We start from the raw sequence: 21839 nt of genomic DNA on the forward strand, positions 1-21839 counted from the left end.
TTAAATCCTAGTTAGAGGGCTCAAGTGGTGCCTACATCTTGTGCTCTGTGGGGTGAATGTCTCCCCTCGTGAACTGGATCTCTCTTGGGATCCCTGGTTCCTGGGTGAAGCGAGGAAGGTTCCTCTTTCAATCTCTGTGTCTTCCTCTCCGCAAATTCCCTTCCTTCGCCATATCTGGCTGCAGCATCTCACCAGCAGCTGGGGACACGGGGACCAGGCTGCTCAAGAGTCAGGTTCCCTGCTCTCCACACACAGCCCTGCCCTCTGCAGCTGCTCGTCTGCTGCGGTCCAGGCAGTGATGTGGGGCTGGGCATCAGTCCCACCTGGTTCAGCTGCGGGCTCTGCTTTACTGGGCTGGCGTTCCCTCTGGCCAGGTGAACCTCAAGGAGCAGGGGCAGCTGATGCGGCAGGATGAGTTCACCATCTGGCTGGGCCGCAAGAAGTGCCAGAGACACGTCTTCCTGTTTGAGGACCTGATTCTCTTCAGCAAGCCCAAGAGGATCGAGGGAGGCTTCGACGTGTACATCTACAAGCGCTCGTTCAAGGTCAGGCTTGCTCCACACAGTAGCGCCTCTGGGGGGCGTTCTTGGGCACACTCTTACTACTGCCTGTCACCTGTATTGCGGGAACCCCTCGGAGCCCAGACCTGGGCCAGGACCCCCCAGTGCCAGGCAGTGTACAGACGCAGGGCGGAGAGATGGTCCCTGCCCAGGCAGCTCACGGTGTAGCAGACGGGCTCCAGAGGGAGACGATAAGCGTATGGCCCTGTGTTCCCTGCTGGGCCAGGGCTGGCAGGGCACTGCTCTCCTCTGCTGCTGCACTGCCAGGCGAGAGGGGGCTGGGCCTCATCAGCCTTCACCATGAGGGTCATGCTGGCCAGGGGGCTGAATTCTCTCGGCTTCTCCAGGGGTGTGCTGGAGAGTGGGACGTGGTCCATGGCATGGGCTGAGGGGGCGCAATCCAGGACGGATCCGAGGCCCCCCCTTCCCAGTGCCCCCGTAGCTCTCCTGAGCATTGCGTGTTCCCTCTCCCCAGACGGCAGATATCGGCCTGACGGAGAACACCGGGGACAGCGGCCTGCGCTTTGAGATCTGGTTCCGACGGCGGAAGTCCAGCGATACGTACGTCCTCCAGGCCAGCACAGCAGAGACCAAGCAAGTCTGGACCAAGGACATTGCCAAGATCCTGTGGCAGCAGGCCACCCGCAATAAAGGTGCGGCCCCTCCCCATGGCACCTCCATCCCTTGAGGGCTCCTTGGGTACCTGGGTCTGGATGCTGCTCTCCACACTGGCCCAGGGAACCTGGTTCCTGGGAACTTTGTGTAGGTGCTTTGCCGCGTACGGTGTGGAACGACAACACTCCCTAGGTCTTTCCCTCTGTCGATCGTACCGCACGTCTGTGTCCCTCTCCCCATGCTGTCCAGGCTGAGGGACAGAGACTTGCCCAGGGTCACTCAGCAAATCGGTGGCCAAGTCAGGTGTCACAGCTCCCCAGGGTCTGTGCTCCTTGAGGAGCCCCCTTCGTGCGCCAGACCCCCTCAGGGTCCCGCTTAGGGTGACCAGATTCCCAATTTTATAGGGACAGTTCTGATTTTTGGGTCTTTTTCTTACATAGGCTCCTATTACACCCCACACCCTATCCCGATTTTTCACACTTGCTGTCTGGTCACCCTCGTCCCACTCTTCCTTCAGGGCAGGACACGCGTCCGCACCGCCTCCAAGACTGAGCTCCTGGGGTTCACACCAGGAGCTCGGCCCAGCAAGTCCAGCTGAGGTGGAACTTGAGTGATGCGGTTGTACTGACCTAATTTCCTAGTGTTTTCCTTAGCCTACCCTAAGAGCAACCATAATCCTTTCCCCCACTCTGATAGCAATGCAAACCATGGGGGAAACTGAGGCACACATAAGACTATTACAATAAATTCCCACTTTTGTTACACCAACATGAGAACTCAGGTCTCCTGAGTCCTAGGGCAATGTCCCTTCCAGGAGGCCACACAGGCTACCAGCCCTGCACCCCTATGCTGCGGCTTGCAGTGCAGCACCCATCTCCCCCAGGCATGCAGCTGAAGACCCTCCATCCAGAGCCCGACCCCGCACTTGGCCTTGGCCAGAGCTCCCACAGCTGGAGGCTCTGAGCTGCCAGTCCTGGTGGGGCTCGCTCGCTTGTTTGCCAACTCTCCCAGCGGAGCATCCCCCGAGCAGTGAGTGGCAAAGGAGCCGGGCCCGATGCTTCACTAGCAGGGCTCCAGCAGCCTGCTAGGGGGGTTTTGTGGGCTCAGGGCTCCTGGCCCAGTCCCAGGGGATCAGTGCAGTCTCCTCTGTGCTGGAGACGGGGGAGAGCCGCACTTCGCTCTATGCTCCGCTGCTGTCTCCCCAGAAATCCGCAGGCAGGAGATGGTGTCCATGGGGGTAGGGAACAAGCCGTTTCTCGACATCACGCCCAGCGAGGCAGCTATCAACGACCGCGCCATCGATTACATCATGAAGGGCAGAGGTAGGTGCCAGCCCCATTGCCCCTCCGCCCAGAGCCAGCGCAGGGCTGACGCTCACGGCTTTGTTTTGTGGCAGGAGCTCGGACAAGGGCCTCCATCGCGGTGTCTCTGTTTGACCACTCCAACCCCTACAAGAGAGCCCAGACGCCTCTCTCTGCTGGCGCCCCCTCCGCCTACAGCCCTTCGTCCTCCTCCCTGCTCGGGCCCCTCAACCTGCACGTGTACCTGGAGCAGGCCCTGCTGCCGGGCGTGCTGGCCCCCGGCCGCCCCTTCCACGCCGGCGCCTGCATCGAGGAAGATGAGCAGGAGCATGAGACCAGCAGCCAGCCTTCGCTGAGTACGTATGAGCGGACAGCCGCTGGGCACGCAGGGAGCCCCCTGCCACCTGCACTGCCCCAGCGCAGAGCCCTGAGCTTCCTCGGGCACCTCCCTCACCATCAGGCCGGGCCCCTGGGCAGGGCAGTGACAACTCCTCCCCTCCAGCTCCCCGCAGAGCCCTGCTTACGCCAGCTTCACCTGTTCCCTTCCCATGGGCCTGTCTCCCTCTGCCCCTGTTTGCTGAGGGGTTACGATGGGCACTGCTGCCCATGGGACCCAGCTCTGATGCTGTCCCCCAAGCCCTCTGCCTGTGTGAATTCGACATGAGACAGTTAGTGCTTCGTGGTGTCTGTTTTCCCAGGCCCCAAGCGCGGCTCTGCCAGCTTTAGGCAGGGTCCTGGGCTCCCCCGCACTCTCGGTCCGTGGGGTTCCCTTTTCTTACCCCCCTTCCTGAAGGAGCTGGTGCGGTGACCACCCCCCAACCCTTAGAGCTCCGCATGTCACCTCTGCAGAGCTCGCCTGCGCCTCACGCCAGGGTGTGGAGCTGTGTGCTGCCCATGGGGAGGGGGCAGAGGGACACTCCCCTGTTCTGCCATCAGATATTGGGGAGCCCCCGGCACAGCAGCCCGGGGACTTGCACGCCCAGCTCAGTGGAGATACCCGCAGGAGGGGTCCGAGTAGGAACCTGCAGCCTCCTCTGGCATGTTAGCAGGCTCATCATCTGAACAAGCAGCTCTAAAGCAGGCCACCTTTTGTCAGTGGTGGGGAGCGCTCAGACAGGCCTGGGGTCTGCACTGGGGCGTGCTGCACCCTAGGGAAGAAATGGATCCATCTTACCTGGCCTTCACCACCATACCCTCATAACGTCACACGCATTTCTCCTCACAGCCCCCAGCGAGGCAGAGCAGGGCCGTTATCCCCATTGCACAGATGGGAAACTGAGGCACAGAGAGACTGAGTGGCTTGCTCAGGCTCATCCAGATCAGGAACTGACTCCAGGGCTCTAATCCCCCACTGTTGTCCTATCACTAAACCACCCTTCCACATCCAAGGCCCACCTGCATAACAGCTTCCCCCTGCCAAGCACCTTTCAGCCCGAGTGCTTTCGCCCGGATAGACTGGGAGCACTTGCCCCCGGCCGGAAGGCAGCCGCTCTGGGTGGGACACGGTAACTCGTTAGTAGCGCACAGAGTCTAGGGCGAAGCAGTTCGTCTCCAGTTGACATTGCCGGGGAGATGTATGGAGGGAGAAGGCCAGGACGCCTTGTCTAGCACGACTGCTGCAGCATGTGCCATGGGGCTTTTAACCACCCAAGGGCTCCCGGCTCCCCCCACTTGTGCCCTCCAAAGTCCCCCTCTCTGCTCGGCTCATGCTGAACCCCCGCTCCCCCCGCTGACTCTCCAGTGCTGTGAGTGTTAGCCAGGCCCGTGGGCAGCCTGCCCTGGGGTGGGGTGGCCATGGGCTGCACAGACATGCGCCATGGAGCCTGGGGTGTGCAGCCCGGGATTAGCTTGTGTGGCTGCACCTGAGCAGGTCGTTTGGTCACCAATCCGTGGTCCCTTACGGGTGGTTCCTGCCCTCTCTCCTCCCAGCGACGGAGAGCTCCGAGTCCTCCCAGTGCCTGTCGGGCAGCGGCTCCGACAGCGGCTGTGTCTCCAGCGTCCCCCAGGAAAGCTTCTGTGACGACGTGGGCTCGCCGGCGTACACGCCGCTGGGCTCCCGGCACAGCACCACGCTCACCTCCCCGCTGGACGAGAACCCCAACTTCGCCAAACGCCAGTACAGGTCTGCGGTGAGTTAAAGCAGCTCGCGCCCCCACGTGCACGACAGCGCCGCGGCGTGGCTGCAGGCTGCCCCCCAGCGACAGCTGCTGCACCTGCGTGACCCCGGCGGGGACACGAGACTTCCTCCTGCACAGCTGGGTGACAACGCTCACGTTGCCTCCAGAGAGTCAGGCTGGACCCCCGAGTGTTGTGGGATCCTGACAAAGCAACTGGACACCGCCCTGAGGAGGGAGCTGCTGTTCCCTCTGCTGTGCCATTCCCAGCGGGTACTCAATGCCAGCACGCACATAGCCACGCCTGGGCATTGGCAAGCACGTTTCAGCTACTGCTCTGCAGAACAATGGAGCTTGGGAGGGGCTGTCCCACAGCTCCTTTCCCGGGGAAGGGCTGGGTGTGCTCTGGGGGGGGGACAGGATGCAGGAGTCCCAGGTGGGACACTCATGAGTTTGAATGTTCTGTTACCATGTCTCCTTGGCATCCCTCTGACTTGCCAGCCCTTTACTCTTCCCAGCCTAGCGGGATGGTGTCCCCTAACGCTGGCTTCTCTCCGCAGACAGCAGGCCCGGTCACCGTGAGCCCCTCGACAGTTGTGTGAGCCCCTCTGCACAAGTGTTCTGCCTCAAGGCGCAGAGCTGTAAGTAGCTGCTGGGGGGGAGGTCAGTGCTGGCCGGGTTTGGCAGCCGTGCCGAGCCAGGAGAATCTCAGCCATGGCTCCATGTTAATGATGGCTGCTGGCTAACCCCTGAGATTGTGGGCCAGCTGCTTAGAGACACGTTGCAGGGTCTGGCTGAGGCAGTGTGTAAACGAGTCCTTACCAAGGATATGCGGGCGCTAGCTTGGGTCTAGTCTCTGTGCCATTGGCCCAGGTCGGATCCTTGGGCTGTTTTTGACCCAGCCATCTAGCCGCTGCCCTGTCTCTTCTTTGCCAACATCCTGCTGCACCCCAGCCCCTCTGACTTGACGCTGGGAGTCAGCCATGTTTCCCCCAAGGCTGCTGCTAGCTCACTGTCTCCGTGTCTGTCCCCTGAGCCTAAGGAGACAGGGCCCTCATTAGCAGAGTTTGTTAGGAAGGCCGGACCCTGAGACGGCCTGGTTCTGCTTGTCTGCCCTGAGGCCCACCCTCAGCTCTGCACTGTTGCTAGGGGACTGCAGCTGTCCTGCTGATGCAGGTATGGGAGGGCAGGCCACACATGGGACTCCAAGAGAGCTCCATTGATGCTTCTCAGGCAGCCCTGGGGAGAGCTGCCGAAGGGGACACCACATGACTCACTCCTGAGCACAAGTATATCTGAGAGCAGCTGACACAAACATCGCCCCCTTCCTCGGGCCATGGAACATGACACTGGGGGCCAGCAGCTGCTGTTCCTGCAGGGGGGTTGACACAGTCTCATTTCTTTTCTAGTAGAAGGGGGAGGATCCAACCCTGGGAAACTTCCAGATCTGCAGCCAAACTTGGTGACTCAGTCCTCACTCCGCTTCTTAACCAACAGCCCCCTACCCTGGAACCAACAAAGCCAGCATGAAAAGGGGGGATGCAGGATTGGGGCAAGTGGGGCTCCTCCTTCTTGTGCATCATCCGTGTCCCTGTCCATGGTCCAGTTGATGCTTGTGTTAGTCGGCTGGTTCGTTTGGGGTTTGCTGACTGTATTCACATGGCAACATGTCACCAGAGTGTAGATCAGTGTTCTGTGACCTGCCGGAGGCAGAGCGAAATCAAATTCACAGGCAAAGCTGGAAGCTCCATAACAACGGTGCGCTGGGTGCGGATCAGAACCCAGCCCTGTTGTCTGAATTAGGCTACGGTGTCAGGACTCTGAGATTGGGGCGGTGGTCAGGCTCCCTTTCCTCTCCAGCAGGGAAAGCCTGTGCTGTGGCTGCAGCCTTGTGAGGGTGAGGGGCACTCTCAGGATGTGGGAAAGCACCTTGCTGTCAGGACCCTGGCCCAGCAAACCCAGAAAGGCCATGCTGGATTTTCATACAAGCTTGGAGGCAATAGCTTGTGAAACGGCTGTTTGCTTAGCCTTATGATTAATCTGGGTTGCAAAATGCACTTGGCACTAATAACATGTTCGTTCTTGGGTGGCTGCTTAGCGATTTAGAGGCTGGGGTCTATTACTGAAGTAGGTGAGTGAGGTTCTGTGGCCAGGAGGTCACAGAATCATAGAACCGTAGGGCTAGAAGGGGCCGCAAGGGTCACCTAGTCTAACCCCTGTCAAGATGCAGGATTTGTTGTATCTAAACCATTCGTGACAGATGGCTCCAGCCTCCTTTTGAAAACCTCCAGTGAAGGAGCTTCCATGACATCCCTAGTCAGACTAGATGATCATGATGTTCCCTTCTGCCCTTAACATCCGTGAATCTAGGAGATTAATTAAGAAGGTGATCGGTGAGACAGCCAGAGAGACTCCATGAGGTATATTAATAACATGGCCAATATAAGCAAAGTCACAGAACTAAGAAAACAAAATTAAAATAACAGCAGAATCCACATCATGTGCACTCATGACTAGGACCCTACCAAATTCAGGGCCATGACAAACGCATCACAGACGGTGAAATCTGGTCTCCACCCCGTGAAATCTGGTCTTTTGTGTGTTTTTACCCTATGCCATACAGATTTCACGGGGGGAGACCAGCATTTCTCAAACTGGGGGTCCTGACCCAAAAGGGAGTTGCGGGGGGGGGGGCACAAGGTTATTTCAGGGGGGTTGAGGTATTGCCACCCTTACTTCTGCGCTGCCTTCACAGCTGGGCGGCCAGAGAGCGGCGGCTGCTGACCGAGGGCTCTGCGGGCAGCAGCCCAGAAGTGAAGGTGGCCATACCCATCCCAGGCCATCCTGACTTCTGCGCTGCTGCTGGCCGCAGCTCTGCCTTCAGAGCTGGGCTCCCGGCCAGCAGCCGCCGCTCTCCGGCTGCCCAGCCCTGATGGTATAGTAACACAACCCCCCCTACAATAACCTTGCGAACCCCCCCCCCCCCCCCACACACACACACTCACCTTCTTTTCAGGTCAGGACCCTACAATTACAACACCATGAAATTTCAGATTTAATTAGCTGAAATCATGAAATTTATTATTTTTAAAATCCTATCACCAAGAAACTGACCAAATGGACCGTGAATTGGGTGGGCCCTATCCATGAATCTGCAGGGCTGGGTTCCCCGTTAAAGCGAGATAAGCATTAAAGCTGCCACCACGCTGCTATCCCACAGTTCCCTGTGAGAGCTGGGTTTGATTCCCTTTCGGACACCTATTCCTTACACCCACCTACCCCTGAGACCATAGTTGATTCTGTTTGTGCCTCTTGTCAATACGTGTCACTCCGGCTGTCCATCGCTGGGGCTCTGACAAGTGTTGTAAGTGTTCGCACAGATTGGAGGGTCTCTGCACAGTGCAGCTAAGGAGTCTGGCTAAATAAAGTCTTTGCAGTCTGACAGTTTCTCTCAAGACACATATGGCTAAATCTTCCAACCCAAGGTTGCTTGCTTTTGTTAACTTTCATGAGGCCTCATGTGGTCTTCTGCTAACAATTCTTACCCAGCAAAATGCTTCCGGCTCATATGTTAAAATAAGCTTTTAGTTCTTTGCTTACTCCTACTTGCAGAACGGCTTTAGTTTCAGGGGCACTCATTTAACAAGCATCTTATCTCCTTCTAAATTGTAACTTGACGATTTACCTGATCCGCTGAGCTCAGGTCATGGGTCAAAGGTCAACACTGCACATGGGGAAGCGGCGACCTACATCTCGCTGCAGCAGTCGTCACGGGGAATGTACCCCCGGGTAGAGTGCAGCAAGCCTAACCATTGCCTGGTGCTGTGTTCCAGGTCTGATCACTGGTTCCATTGAACCCACGGAAGAGTCCACGTCTCTGACCGGCACCAGGAGACTGGAGATGTTCAAGCCCAACCACAGGCTCGTCAAACCAGCCCAGCACGGGCACTTGGCTGGGGAGCGCCCCCAATTAGTGCCCTGTTAACTAGACGCCACCACGGGCGTGTTGGAGGGGCAGTTAGTCCTTTATTTATAAATGTGTTAACACGTAACGTAGCAATTTGCAAAGACAGAGTATTTTGGAAGCTCTGGACTGTACAGATTTTGTTACTCGTTTTGTTATAACGTTTATGGAAGGGCTCGAGGAGGAAACGAACGAGGTATTTAATAAAAGTAGCGCCGTTTCCATTTGGGCTGCGTGCTGCGCCGCAGCGTGAGATCGGCGGCCTCCCTTTTGTTTTAGATTGGCTAGTGTAGCGATAATTTATTTCCTTGGCTTAACACTCCTGTTTTAATCAAACCAGGTTCATTGTTACGTCAGGTGCTTGCCGTGCTGAGCTGCTCCCTGCCTTAGTACCACTATGAGCTGTCAGTGTCTCCCACCTCCCCGTTTGACTGCTGGGAAGATTGACCCCAGAACCCTACAAAACCAGACATCCCCCTGGGCAGCAGAGTAGTGTTCCCAGGGCAGATGTGGGGAGGCCCCAGCACAGCAGCGGTGCGAGAGCAGGTCAGAGGCGACGTCAGTGGGAGCCGTCCTGCAGAAGCCAGATGTGCTCTCCTGGCTCTGCAGCACGCCTGTTGGAGAGAAGAAGGGAACTGTTCATGCTGTCCAGCCCCAGCTCAGTTGCTGTCTTTGTGGCAGACCTCACAGGCGGCAGCCGGGCCTAAGGGCATGAGGCGTAAGGGGCAAAGTCAGCATTGTGGAGAGGCTGTCACAGAAGGAACGGGGGCGTGCCCAGTGTGGCTGGGCGGAATGGCGGTTTGCTGGCCTGGTCTGCCTTTGCCTTTGTCGTGTGTTCTAGGCCCATTCAGATGCCCAGCCCCAGCATGTGGTGGTGGTAATCAAAGTAGCACGGACCAGAGCCCCTGTCTGAGCACAGCAGCTACGGAGTGTGTTGAGCCCAGATTATTATGCCACTGAAACAGTCAAGGCCCCAGCTTTAATGTGGTGTAATTCCAGTAGAGACACGCATTTGCCTGTGTGCGATGTGCCCCTTAGGACAGTTTGAGCTCCTCGGTAAGCGCCGTCAGGGAAGTTTGACTTTACTGACGCCGCAAGGGCTTGTTTGGCTTGGAATCCTTTCATTTAACATGTAGTGGGGGAAATGCAAACCTGCTGGCTGAGAGCATGTTTACTTAGGGCTTCTTCAAGTGCTGCAAACCTTTAGCCCCCAGCTTTTGCAACACGTACACACACCTTAATAATAGTAGGGAGCAGCCAACTTGGCCTTAATAATAGTAGGGAGCAGCCAACTGCTTAACTAGTTTCTCTGCATAGCTGCTGGTTTGGGTCCATTCACAGTTCAGTGCTTTCTAGGCTCAGAAACGCTCACCCTCCTGGGCACACATTTAGCCTTTGCATATCAGCCCTGTTCCTTTTCGTTCGGAAATGTACATAGGACACTTCTTTGATGTTCCATTAATAAGCTGATACTTTTTCAGTCTTACTCCTTTTTAGATGTCAAAATGGAAGATGATTGACATTTTGGTACAATAATGTGTGGTGAACAATTGGCCAGGGACGATTTTAGAACCCGGTGTGTAAAAATCTCTAGCTAATTCTAAGCTTTGTGCCTCAACACAGTGCTAGCGAATACCACTGACGAGGGAAAGACTTTACCAACAAACCAAGGGGCACATGGAACTACCATTGTGACCAATTTCTGCAATTCCTGTTACAGAGGTTTCTGCATTGCTGGAAGAATCTTTAGAAATGTTCAGCTGCCACCTGGTTTTCCAGGATTTGATTTCACAGCCTAATAAAGGTTATTTTCTTCGTATGCGGTTGATTTGTGTTGCATGTCCATGTTGGGGCCAGGAGACGGGAAGCTGGAATGTGGAATGCATGCTGTCACGCAGCCACAGGATTAATGTTACCCCCAGGTTTGGAACAGTCCAAGGGGGTCTCACTCTTCCTTCAGGGTAGGCCACATGGCTTTACTGCATTCTAAAACAGGATTTCGGGGGCATCAGTACTCCTGCTTCATGCCAGAAGCTCTGTTCAGCCGGTCGAGCTGAAAGAGGCTTGTGCACTCTTCAGGGATTCATGCACCTCAGCAAGTATTTACAGTGACACCCAAGCAGCTGGGTTTAAACTGGAACACAGCATAGGGAGGCTTCAGGGTAGCATCGAGAAATGAAGGTTAAAGCATGGTCCATTCTGCTACAGCCAAGCTGTTCAGGCTCTCGCTGTCTCTCAGTCTCACCTCCTTAGTGCGTTTCCCAGGGCCGAGCCCCCAACGCCCTCCACCTCACACATACCCAGTCCTTTGTTCTCCAGCGGGGGTCTGTGCCCAGCTTCCCTCCTGAGAGGTGGGGGAATCCTCCTCCCTCTGGGGCACTGGTTGCTGGGTGTCATGTCCCGGTGAGTGGGTTTTCCACTGTCTTGGATTTTTCATTGATGGGGGGGGGGGCACATCAGTCTTTTTTTGTAAAGACCCGTTCAGGTGCAGATAAGTAGACGACATTCGTACCTACAGTTCCCAGTCTGCTCGAAGAGAAAACCACCCTTTTTCCTCCAGTGGGTACTAACACAGCACAGAGGGGCACTTGAGGCATGCAGCGGAGTCATTCCAGAGAATTCCCACTTCATCACACATGCACATTAGACAGCAGCAGGCACTGCCCTTAATGTGAGGCTGCAACCGAGGCCAGCGATTGCTTCCCATAAAAGTTTACGGGGGTAAGCTGCTTGGGCTCTAATGCACAGGCCCAGTGTTGCTCAAATGCACATTTTCAAAGTTACTATTTGTACAGCATGGTAAGGCTGCGCCAACCAGCTAAAAACAGGGTGTCATATGACTGCTGGGGGAACCCCTCTGCTTTCATTCAAAGCAGACCTAGCAAAGCCTGTATCCTGGCATCAGGGCCATTTCCCTGGCAATTGAATCCCCTGCCCACCCCCAAAGCCTGACATTAATCTAACAAGGTGCAGGTGGTTAGAAAATTCTTCAACCCTAATTTGCCCAAATGGAGTCAGGTCACCGAGCCGTGCAGTGGAGGCCTCATCGGCCCCACAGAGCCCCCAGGGCTGCTCAGCGAGGCAAAGGGGGAGGTGCGCTGACGCCACGTGCCCGTCAGTCACGCCTGTCTCAGGAGAGCCGCAGGTCGTGTTTCCACATACGAACCAGGGCATTACATTAGAGCACGTGGGCCAGGGTCTGTCACCTTTACGCTGCCTCGTGGTCAAGGTCAGGGTGGCAGCACGGGGAGGGGGGGGCGTGAGAGAGACACACACACCAGAAAACCGACAGCCTGTGATCACTGGGTTTCTCCTCCACCCACACAGAAGGAAAGCTGAGAGGCCAGCGTCTCTCCTGGGGCAGTTCCAGGCGTTCAGAGGCCTGAACTCACAATGGTCTTTTTCAACTTGTTTTGTTTCTGGTAAATTTAACCTAATTCTGCATTTCCTGCTTCTTCATATTTTTGGGTTTCGGTAGTTGGTTTGCGTTCACTAAAAGTTTTGTGTAAGTTTTTGTAGGGCTTCAGTGCCTGGTTCTCTCAACCTTAATTCATCTTAGAAAGGCTTTTCAGCTGGGACCTGGCTAACCTTCCACATCGTTAATGGCGGATTTACCAGCTGAGCTGTCAGAAGCAAGGACAGACATTTCACAGCGAGAAACAGCCAGGTCAAACTTTATTAAAGCTCCTGTAAATTATTTTCCCAAGCCAAAATATGAGATGGATTTGGAATACCCTTTCTTTACCAGTAAATCAATGCAGTGACTGTACTTCCATGCAAATGGCAGTGTAAACTGAAAGGAATAATCAAAGAGACAGTTACACATCAATCAGAATTCAGAGCAGTGCACTAGTACGGCTCCTAAGAGAGTCACAGAATTGTAGGCCTGGAGGTGACCTTGCAGGGTCATCTAGTCCACCCCTGCACGCATGGCAGGACTCATTATCTAGACCTGGGGTCTCAAACACGCGGCCCGCGGGGTTATTTTCTGCGGCCCGCCAGCTCCCTGTGCCTGCCTGCCCTGTCCCCGCACCGCTCCGGGAAGCGGCCAGGACCTGGGCGGGGGGGGTCTGTGTGTTGCCTGCCCTGGGAGGCCCTGCCCCCGGTGCACGCCTGGCCGGACCCATCCCCCAAACCCCTTCTGCAGCCGAACCCCCTGCCCTGAGCCCCCTGCTGCACCCCACACCCCTCCTGCACCCCGACCCCCTGCCTTAAGCCCCCTGCTTCATCCCTCCTGCACCCCAACCCCCTGCCCTGAGCTGCCTGCCACAACCTGCACCCCGACCCCCTGTCCTGAGCCCCCTGACACACCCTGTACCCCTCCTGCACCCCAACCCCCTGCTGTACCCTGCACCCCTCCTGCACCCCCTGGGGGCAGGGAGGGGGCGGAGTTGGGGTGGGGATTTCAGGGAAGGGGTGGGAAGAGGCAGGGCAGGGGCGGGGACTCACAGAAGGGATGGAGTCGGGGCAGCGGTGAGGGGTGGTGGTCAGTGGTGTGGCCCTCAGGCCAATGTACTAGTCCTCATGTGGCCCTTGTGGTCATTTGAGTTTGAGACCCCCTGATGTAGACCATTCCTGAGAGGTGATTGTCTAATCTGCTCTTAAAAATCTCCAGTGATGGCGATTCCACAACCTCCCGAGGCAATTTGTTCCTGTGCTTAACCACCCTGACAGTTAGGCATAGGTATTTCCATCCTTGCTGCAATTTAAGCCTATTGCTTCCTGTCCTGTCCTCAGAGATTAAGAAGAACAATTTTTCTCCCTCCTTGTAACAACCTTTTAGGTACTATAAACTGTGATCATGTCCCCTCACAGTCTTCTCTTCTCCAGACTAACCCCACCCAATTCTTCCAATCTTCCCTCACAGCTCATGTTTTCTAGACCTTTCATCATTTTTGTTGCTCTTCACTGGATTTTCTCCAATTTGTCCACATCTTCCCTGAACTACTCCTCAATACTCCAATTGAGGCCTCGTTAGCTCTAGAGACGGCAAGTGTCATCGTGTCCCTTTTACAGGTGGAGAAAACGATTCCCTGAATGGCTTCGGATTTAACTGACAGATTGGTATGATTTTAAACTAATAATATTAACATCTGTACAACTTTTATCTATATATGCTGCAAACTAGCTCCTAGTTCAACCATCCCACAAGGAAAGCCGAGGAACCACAAACTAATATAAAAGCGGATAAATTTGTTCAGCATAGTCTGTCTTCAGTGATAACACAAGGCTCTTGAATGCTCTGTACTTACTTCCACCCATCTAAGTAGCTTTTCATGAACAGGTCCATCATCGTTAAAAGGGTTTGTGTTCAAGACATCAGCAACAAACTCCCTTGGTGTGATCTGTTGGGTCTAATGAAATAAAAGGTTTGTCTCAGTCGTACTCTTACCTGGTCCTGCCAATGAGCCTCGGGCTTATTCGTGTGCAGAGCTGCATCCAGACCGGGTAGCCCCCAGTAATACTGATGTATACAGGACCGGGAGAGAAAACGCATTGCTCCCAGAGTGGCAGATCTGCTACATTCTTAGATCTGACTTGCGAGAAGCAACTCGGCTTCCACAGTCTGACAGGAAACACTTTTTAAACACTGGCCATTGAAAAGAAGCTGCTTCCAACCCAGCTCCCAGAGCCGCACAGACTGCAGGAAAGTGCAGGAGGCAGGTGGTCGCTCTTTGCTCACCCCAGCCCTAGCTGACATGGTTCACTCAGTGATATAAGAAACAGACAGGTACGAGTAACAGATTTACTCACGATGACGTGTCCAGCCACAGACACCTGGCCAGCCCACAGCGAACCCTCATGTCTAGAGGTGGAGCTATGCAACCGCCTCTCACCAGGGCCTGCCTTGACCAGCAAGGTGTGGTAGCCTAGGGCTAGAGCCACAGAGAGACTTCGTCTCCTTGCCATGCAGTGTTATTCCCAGACTCCCTACAATGCACATGGGGAGAGTGAGGTGCCTAAGGGTCTGTCTACACTGCAATTAGACACCCGCGGCTGGCCCACGCCAGCTGACTCAGGCTAAGGGGCTGTTTAATTGCAGTGTAGACTTTTGGGCTGGGGCATAGCCCAAGCCCTGGGACCATCCCACCTTGTAGGGTCCTAGACCCCGGGCTCCAGCCTGGGCCTGAAGGGCTACACTGCAATTAAACAGCCCCGCAGCCCAAGCGTGGGCCAGCTGCGGGTGAATAACTGCAGGGTTAAACATATCCTACGAAAGCAATTCACTAAGCCAGCTCACTGAGCAGGAATCCTAACCCCTCTGCCCCTTAAAGGTAGCTGGGCATCTCCCTCCACAGGATTCATTGCCGAGCCCGCCCCTGGAGTCAGAGACCCGCATCCACCACACAGCCCATTGCAGCCAGTAGCCCAGTGAGCAGGGCACTCAGCAGGCATGGAGAAGCCCATGTTCAAATCCCTGCACTGGTGCTGGGACTTGACTTTAGGTCTCTCACACCCCAGCCACGTGCCCTGCCCACCAGGCTACAGCGTCACCCTCACTCTGGCCCACCCACTAGTTAATTATTTATACAAAGTGGAATGGCTTCAATAGGAGAGCACCAAAGCCTCAGGTGCAGAGCATGCATCTGGGAGGCGGGGCATGTGGCTGCCAGTCACTGCTCTAACACAGTCAGAGCAGGAAGTTGAAAACCGATCATAGCTGCGGGCCCTAACCATTGCACTGGTGAGTATTCTGGGCCATACAGCTGCCCCCAAAGTCCCAATGTGCTTGCCTCCAGCAGGCTTTTGTGCAGCCTATGCACGTTCAAAACACGCCCACCTGATGAAGCCCCACGGGTGAGCCAGGGAGGGGAACACCCAGGCTGAGAATCCAGCCAGGGGTTAGGTGTGCACTAGGGCGCTGAGCAGTTTGGTGGTGTTAGGACACTGGTGGCTTTGTGCATGCACATGGATTGGCATGTAGCCACCTCGGGGCCTTAACCAGCAGTCACTTAGGTGATTACAGGGCTAGGCAGCATCTAAGCAGGACTTTTGAGGCACTCAGGAATGGTGGCCTCAGCTACCTGAAGTGACAGTTAGGTGCCGAGGTCCCTCTGTGGATCTAGCCCCAGATGCCCTGTCTCTTGCTGGCAGTTTGAGCTTCTGCACTCACTGCTTCCACTGGGAAATTTGCCTTTGTGGTTCCTTGCATCTCCTCTCTCCTCTGGCCCAGGGGAGCGAGCTGCCTTGGACACTGGTTCTCTACTCTTCTCCTTTGCTCCACAAGCCCAAGGAGGGATTTTCTTCCTCTGGCTCATGATTCACAGTCGGGACCCCTCTCTCCTGGAGTTAAGCACCTAAGCCAGCTCAGCCACTTAAGTAGCCCAAGTCCTAGCAGCCAAATATCTCTCTCCTACTCATGCTTGATAATGCTCTGACCCTCACCCTACCTTTCCCTGTGCCTCTGGCTAGCTTTTATGTAGGCACTCTGCTGCTCCTTCCACCTCTTGGTGGCCTGATGTGGGGCAGGGAGGTATCAGGTGTCCGGTGTACTTAAAGCACACCTATGGGATCATGCCCCAGTGGCAAGCTAAGTGTCCCCCTGCCTAGATTGCGACTCCTCCTTCAGCGCCTCTGGGGCTGTGACGTGAGCTAGGCTCTTAGCTGCGGGGCAGCATCACTACTTAGGCAGCTTTGCAAAGCTGACTGGCAGAAACGTAGGTGCCATGGGGACTTAGCCACCTTTGATTAAATGTCAGTGGCACCTAAGTGACGGATGTAGGCGCAGAAAGACGCAGTAGGCACCTCGATACCCTGGCCCAGCTTCAGCATTGATAGGAAATCATACCTACCCAAAGCCTGTGCACAAGCCTCACAACTTTGGCTGTGATCTCTCTGGCATCCTTCTGCCTGATGGAATTCAGGATGATGTCAGTCAGAAAACAATGGCACTTCCTGGCATAAAATATCTCTTCCCGTGCCAAAGCAAAACTTAGGAAAACTATATCTACAAGGAGAGTGTCAAACACAACATACAGAATTAGACACCCTATTTCAGCGTACCAGCCCTTTTCATTTAGCCGGCCACTGAGCCACCTGTCTCCATTGTCATGGGTGCAACAGAATCCTGTAACACGCCATGTTCTGATCCAGGGTCAATGGACGTTGCAGAGTAAAAACTGACCAAGGATTTCAGGATTCTACCCTGGCTTTTTCTAATTGCTAAAAATATTTCCAGCTTTGCCTGCTGAAGTTTTGGGGAGCGTGACAAGGCCACTGGGATTAGCTACAAACAGCATCAGTACATTTCAAGCAGTAAAGCCTCTGGCACAGCAGAACGTCTCTAAAAAAAGTTTTCCAATAGGAACTGAATTGCCACACTGTCCATTTCACTGAGACTGATACAGGGTTGGGCCCCTTCAACAGCAACTACAGCAATGTAGCTGCAGGGATCTGCCAAAGAAAGCAGCTCTGTGGGTGTACACATACCTGGAGAGGTCTATCATGGTGTGTGTGTGTATGGGGGGGGGGCCTGGCCCCAGAGCTGGCCCCTCTGGACTTCTCACAAGGAATAAAGAGCACATTGCAGCTGCAACGAAGAGATTAGTGATTGGCTTATTAGTCGCCAGGCACTAACAGTGGGGACTCAATCTATAAATTTACCTGTAGTTTGTACTGCAGGAGCAGGCTCTAGCTACACCCCATATTCGTCACAGTAATATTATGATGATATGACATGATTATGGTATAATTATGATGCATTTTTTACAAGATGGGTCATGTAAGGTGTTATTGGAAAAGGTATGATTTGCTGAAGATATATAATTTTTGTATCTGAAGTTATGAATATTGACTATGGATCTGTATTTCAAATGTGCTTACTCTGGAAACACCGACAGCCAGCCTTTCAGGTATGACACTGATGAAGCTAGACACTGCTGATGGCTCATCAGCAAAGACAATGGGCTGTAGAAAAGCTTTGTCTTACTGCAAAGGTTTCAACCAGCCTCTAAGTAATGGCTCCTATGTCTCAGCAAGGACATGTGACCAGACCACATGGTACTGAACTCCATTTTGAGTACCTGTATTTTTCTAGGCTGGGAACTGTTTTTGGAACAAAGGGTTCCCGCCCTATGTTAAAGCTATATAAGGTGGAGTGTGACATCATCTAGTGGCCTCACTCCCCACACAAGAGAACTCCTGGAAACACCTGAGGAACAAAGACTGAACTGGGGGAAGTGCTGGTCCCAGGCTAAAAGGATTTCTAGCCTATGTATGGAAACCTGGTGAACTGCTTGTATCATCAGCCAGAGTGAGAAATTGCTAATTCATATCCAATCTTTCTAGTATTTTAGGCTTAGTTTGCAATTTTGTTTATTTATAGGTAATCTGCTTTTGACTGTTTGCTATCACTTATAATCACTTAAAATCTATCTTTTGTAGTTAATGAACTTGTTTTTTGGTTTATCTAAACCAGCACGCCTTTAAGTGAAGTGTTTGGGGAAAAATCTCAGCTTGGTTAACATATTGAGGGAGAGGTGAACCATTTATGAGCTTGCATTGTACAGATCCCTGTGCAGTGCAACACGGTATAATTTTGGGTTTATACTCAGTGGGGGGTGCGTGCCTGGGGAGCTGGGTCTTATCTTGGCTGCAGCCTCTCTATTGCTGGTTCATACAGCAGCTGGTTGGAGCCTGCATGTAACCTCAGCTGGGTGTGTCCCCACCTGTGTAAATGCTGGTGGGAGTGTAGGACCGGAAGTGGTCTACAGCTTGTCACAGCAGCACAGTGTGAGAGGGAGCCCAGGCTGGTAAGTGAGAGGGCTCAGTGGTACCCCAGTTCCAGGTGACACCCCGCAGGGAACCCGTCACACTTGCCCTTTGGGGAAGTCAGTTAGAACTCGGGGTGTACTGTAAGTGCTAGGACTGATTTATTCTAACCAACTGTGACTACACACGTCTATAGTTTGTTAGGGATTTATGATATTTTGGTAATCTACTGTCATCTCGTCTTGTCTTCCCTCTACTAATGATATAAACTTGTTGGCCTTCATGCCAGCGCAAAAATTAAACAAGAATAGTTATAAAAGTGCTACCAAGAAGTTTGGTACTTAGCTCCTCATACTATAGACCAGGAAAAGGTATCAGAGGCATTTGTTGTCACACAAAAAGCCTTGTGGCACCATCGAAACGCTAAATAAGCTGCCAGATTTCCAGTTCTTTTCAATGTTACCTCTAGCCACTGGTTGAGTGTTTGCATTAGCCAGTTTGATGCCAGCACTGTAAACAACACTCTCTTCATGCCAAGTGCAAGATCCATCACTGCCTACAACTGGAGGATGCTGGACTTTAAGGATGAATCCTACATTATTAAATTCTTTGTTTACCATGTTGGTTTGGTCATTGACGGTTGTTTCTGGGGATAAAAAATATGTGGATTTTCAAACAATAAAACCTGCAAAACTTCTAACAGGATTAGCACATCTATTCACAGCAAATGAGGGGCACAGCATTTTCGCCCCCTTACTTCTAGCTGTACCCCTTTATTATTAAGGAATTATTATTAAACATTTATACTGCAGTAGCACCTAGAGTCTGGTGCAAGGCGCAGAACAACCATATTATAAATGACAGATGGCAGTCCCTGCACCAAGGAGCTTACAAACTGAAGGTACAAAACCACAAATATTCTCTCCCTCCTTGGTATTGAAATCCTGGAAATACTTAGTGATGGTTAGCATGTGCTCCCTTAGTCGTTGCTTAACCAAGCCCAAACAGATTTAGCCTGGGATGTTCAAAGGAGCCTAAAAGAGTTCTAGCTATTGAGGTAATCATATGGGCTTCCTCACCATTGTACTGGAACACTTTGCAATCATTAACACATTTTACCTTTACACCACCCCCAGGAGGTAGGCAGTGCTAGCATCCCCTTTGTACAAGGCACAGGGTTCATTTTGTGACTTGTGCAGGGCCATGCGGTAAGCTTGCAGCTAAGACAGAAACTGAACTGAGATCAGGTGAACCCCATTTAGGCCCTGCTCCACTCTCCTCAGCTCCACTAGGTGCCTTTGAAAACCTCAGCTTTAGCTCTTCCAGTCTTTCCCCAGGAGTAGCTCATGGCAAGCAGAGACTTGCAAAATGTTCTCACTACAGCCTGGCATCAGCTGAGCCTATCTCAATTCAGACTAGCACAAGACTAATGATTGTGTGCTCTGGGCTTACTGTAATGCCCTGCATCTGAAACTCAGAAGCATACAAATCATAGAGTCTTTTCAATTTTGTTGTGAAAATAAATTCCTCTGAGCTGGTTTTGTACACTGATTAGTTCTGTACAGTGCTAGGCATGTACTACAGACAAAGCCTAATGAATAAAATAACTCCAATACTTAAAAGGAATTGTACTAGTATCTTCACAAAACTTTGAAGAAGACTCAGTCAGATCCTCTCCCTCTGCTCAAAAAGCCCTGGGACCAACCCTTCGCAGTCCCCTGAACGAGGACTAGAATTGCACTCCCATTGTATTTTCATCACGCTCCCAACTTCCACACAGAACGTCAGTGTTGTAGAAGCAGCAGTGATCTGTATGCTCTGTATGACTATGCTATGTATAACCTGTACGCTCAAAAGGTCTGTTACACCTCCCCCCCATTTTGTCTCCTCTCCCCCTTTGAATACCTGTGAAGTGGCTTTCCCCCCTCCCCCTCCCTCCTGGAATGCTTGTGGGATGAATGGGCTGGTTGAACAGCTGGAAGATCAGAAGAGCTCCCAGGTATACAAGGTGTCTGGGACTCTAATTAGGCAGCAACCATACACCCATGCATGGACACTGCATGGACACTGGCCGAGGTGGAGTGGTTTGCATAGAGTAGTCATTGAGTGTTATTAAAGTAATTGGTCCAATTTCTTTCCGGAGACAATAATATGTTACTGAGATTCCAACTGTATCAGACAGGAAGACGAGTAAGTGTTTTTAAGCACAGGAAACCAGATTCTGTTTTCAGCTACACAGGTGAAAATGTGAAGTAACTATTGACTTTAGTGGAGCTACTCTGGATTTACACCTCAGCAACTGAGGTCAGAATTACCCAGTGTCTGTAATGGAGGAGGAGCAGGGAAATTAATATCCGTGAATTAATTTCACTGGGCCAAATTCTTCCCAATTGCGAGTCCACTGAAATCAATAGTGATGAATTCAGCTCTCTTTGTCTCACTGTGAACAACTCTCCTGCACAACTTGCTGTTGTTACATCATGCTACCAAAGTGCTGTCACCAAAATCATCGTCTCTCCCACCTCTCTGATCACATTGCCCCCTTCTTGCTTCAGATCATAGAATCATAGAATAACAGAGTTGGAAGGGACCTCTGGAGGCCATCTAGTCCAACCCCCTGCCCAGAGCAGGACCAATCCCAACTAAATCATCCCAGCCAGAGCTTTGTCAAGCCTGACCTTAAAAACTTCTAAGGAAGGAGATTCCATCACCTCCCTAGGTAACGCATTCCAGTGTTTCACCACCCTCCTAGTGAAAAAGTTTTTCCTAATATCCAACCTAAACCTCCCCCACTGCAACTTGAGACCATTACTCCTTGTCCTATCATCTGCTATCACTGAGAATAGTCTAGATCCATCCTCTTTGGATCCACCTTTCAGGTAGTTAAAAGCAGCTATCAAATCCCCCCTCATTCTTCTCTTCCGTAGACTAAACAATCCCAGTTCCCTTCACTGGCTTCTCCTCTGCCTCAAGTTCCCGGACCTTGTCCTCACCTGTAAACCTCTCCACCACTCTTCTTCCCTCAGTAACAGTTTCTCAGCCTCCTGCTTCCAGTGACTACGTTTGTCCCAAGCCACCTCCAAAAAGCCCTTTTGTGTCCTTCTCCCACTCATATCTTCACACCTTCATCACACATCCTCATGTGTTTACTACACAAGAACACAGAGTTCCCAGTGACCACTCAAATCCCTCCTTAAAGCACATCTTCTGCGGAGCACTTAAGCAATCATCCACCAAACTGAGAAATGCGTGACACCAAAAGAAGCATGCCGGTACAACCAACAGGCAGCTGTACACAAATGAAGAATGCTTACTTGTAACCAGAGTTCTCTGCAAGCACTGCGAAGTCATAGTAATGGTAATGCGCTGCCTAGCGCAGCCTAGTGGTAGAACCTTCTCCAACAGTTGCCCATTGGAGCACATGTGCACCCCTTCCCATTCCTCCCTTCAGGGTGTCCAAAAGTTGTGAGAAAGAGAGCTCTACCCCCTCAGTTCCTTCCCCGCTACAAATCATAATAGGACTCTGAGAAAGAGGGGAAAGGTGGCGGAAGAAAGAATTCCAGTTACAAGCAAG

At 52.8% G+C, this 21839-nt stretch overlaps 2 protein-coding genes across 5 annotated transcripts in view; one reads left to right on the forward strand and one right to left on the reverse strand.

Annotated features, from left to right (window-relative positions):
• The window catches only part of PLEKHG4 (pleckstrin homology and RhoGEF domain containing G4), a 169223-nt gene extending 158850 nt beyond the window's left edge, over window positions 1-10373 (forward strand). For both annotated transcript variants that reach the window (XM_048816460.2, XM_048816462.2), the window contains 7 exons: window positions 375-545; window positions 1036-1213; window positions 2381-2497; window positions 2572-2832; window positions 4406-4605; window positions 5151-5231; window positions 8424-10373. In XM_048816460.2, the coding sequence (XP_048672417.2) occupies window positions 375-545; window positions 1036-1213; window positions 2381-2497; window positions 2572-2832; window positions 4406-4605; window positions 5151-5192 (969 nt within the window). In that variant the 3' untranslated portion in view covers window positions 5193-5231; window positions 8424-10373. The remainder of the gene's footprint in view (window positions 1-374; window positions 546-1035; window positions 1214-2380; window positions 2498-2571; window positions 2833-4405; window positions 4606-5150; window positions 5232-8423) is intronic.
• A 1826-nt stretch (window positions 10374-12199) lies between these two features.
• The window catches only part of KCTD19 (potassium channel tetramerization domain containing 19), a 47674-nt gene continuing 38034 nt past the window's right edge, over window positions 12200-21839 (reverse strand). For 2 of the 3 annotated variants that reach the window (XM_075118293.1, XM_075118294.1), the window contains 3 exons: window positions 16348-16502; window positions 13807-13908; window positions 12200-12347 (listed from right to left, as the gene is read on the reverse strand). In XM_075118293.1, the coding sequence (XP_074974394.1) occupies window positions 12249-12347; window positions 13807-13908; window positions 16348-16502 (356 nt within the window). In that variant the 3' untranslated portion in view covers window positions 12200-12248. The remainder of the gene's footprint in view (window positions 12348-13806; window positions 13909-16347; window positions 16503-21839) is intronic. The other variant, XR_012664529.1, reaches the window with a different exon arrangement.

The sequence above is a fragment of the Caretta caretta genome, chromosome 12 (assembly GCF_965140235.1).
Source record: "Caretta caretta isolate rCarCar2 chromosome 12, rCarCar1.hap1, whole genome shotgun sequence".
Taxonomy (NCBI): domain Eukaryota; kingdom Metazoa; phylum Chordata; order Testudines; family Cheloniidae; genus Caretta; species Caretta caretta.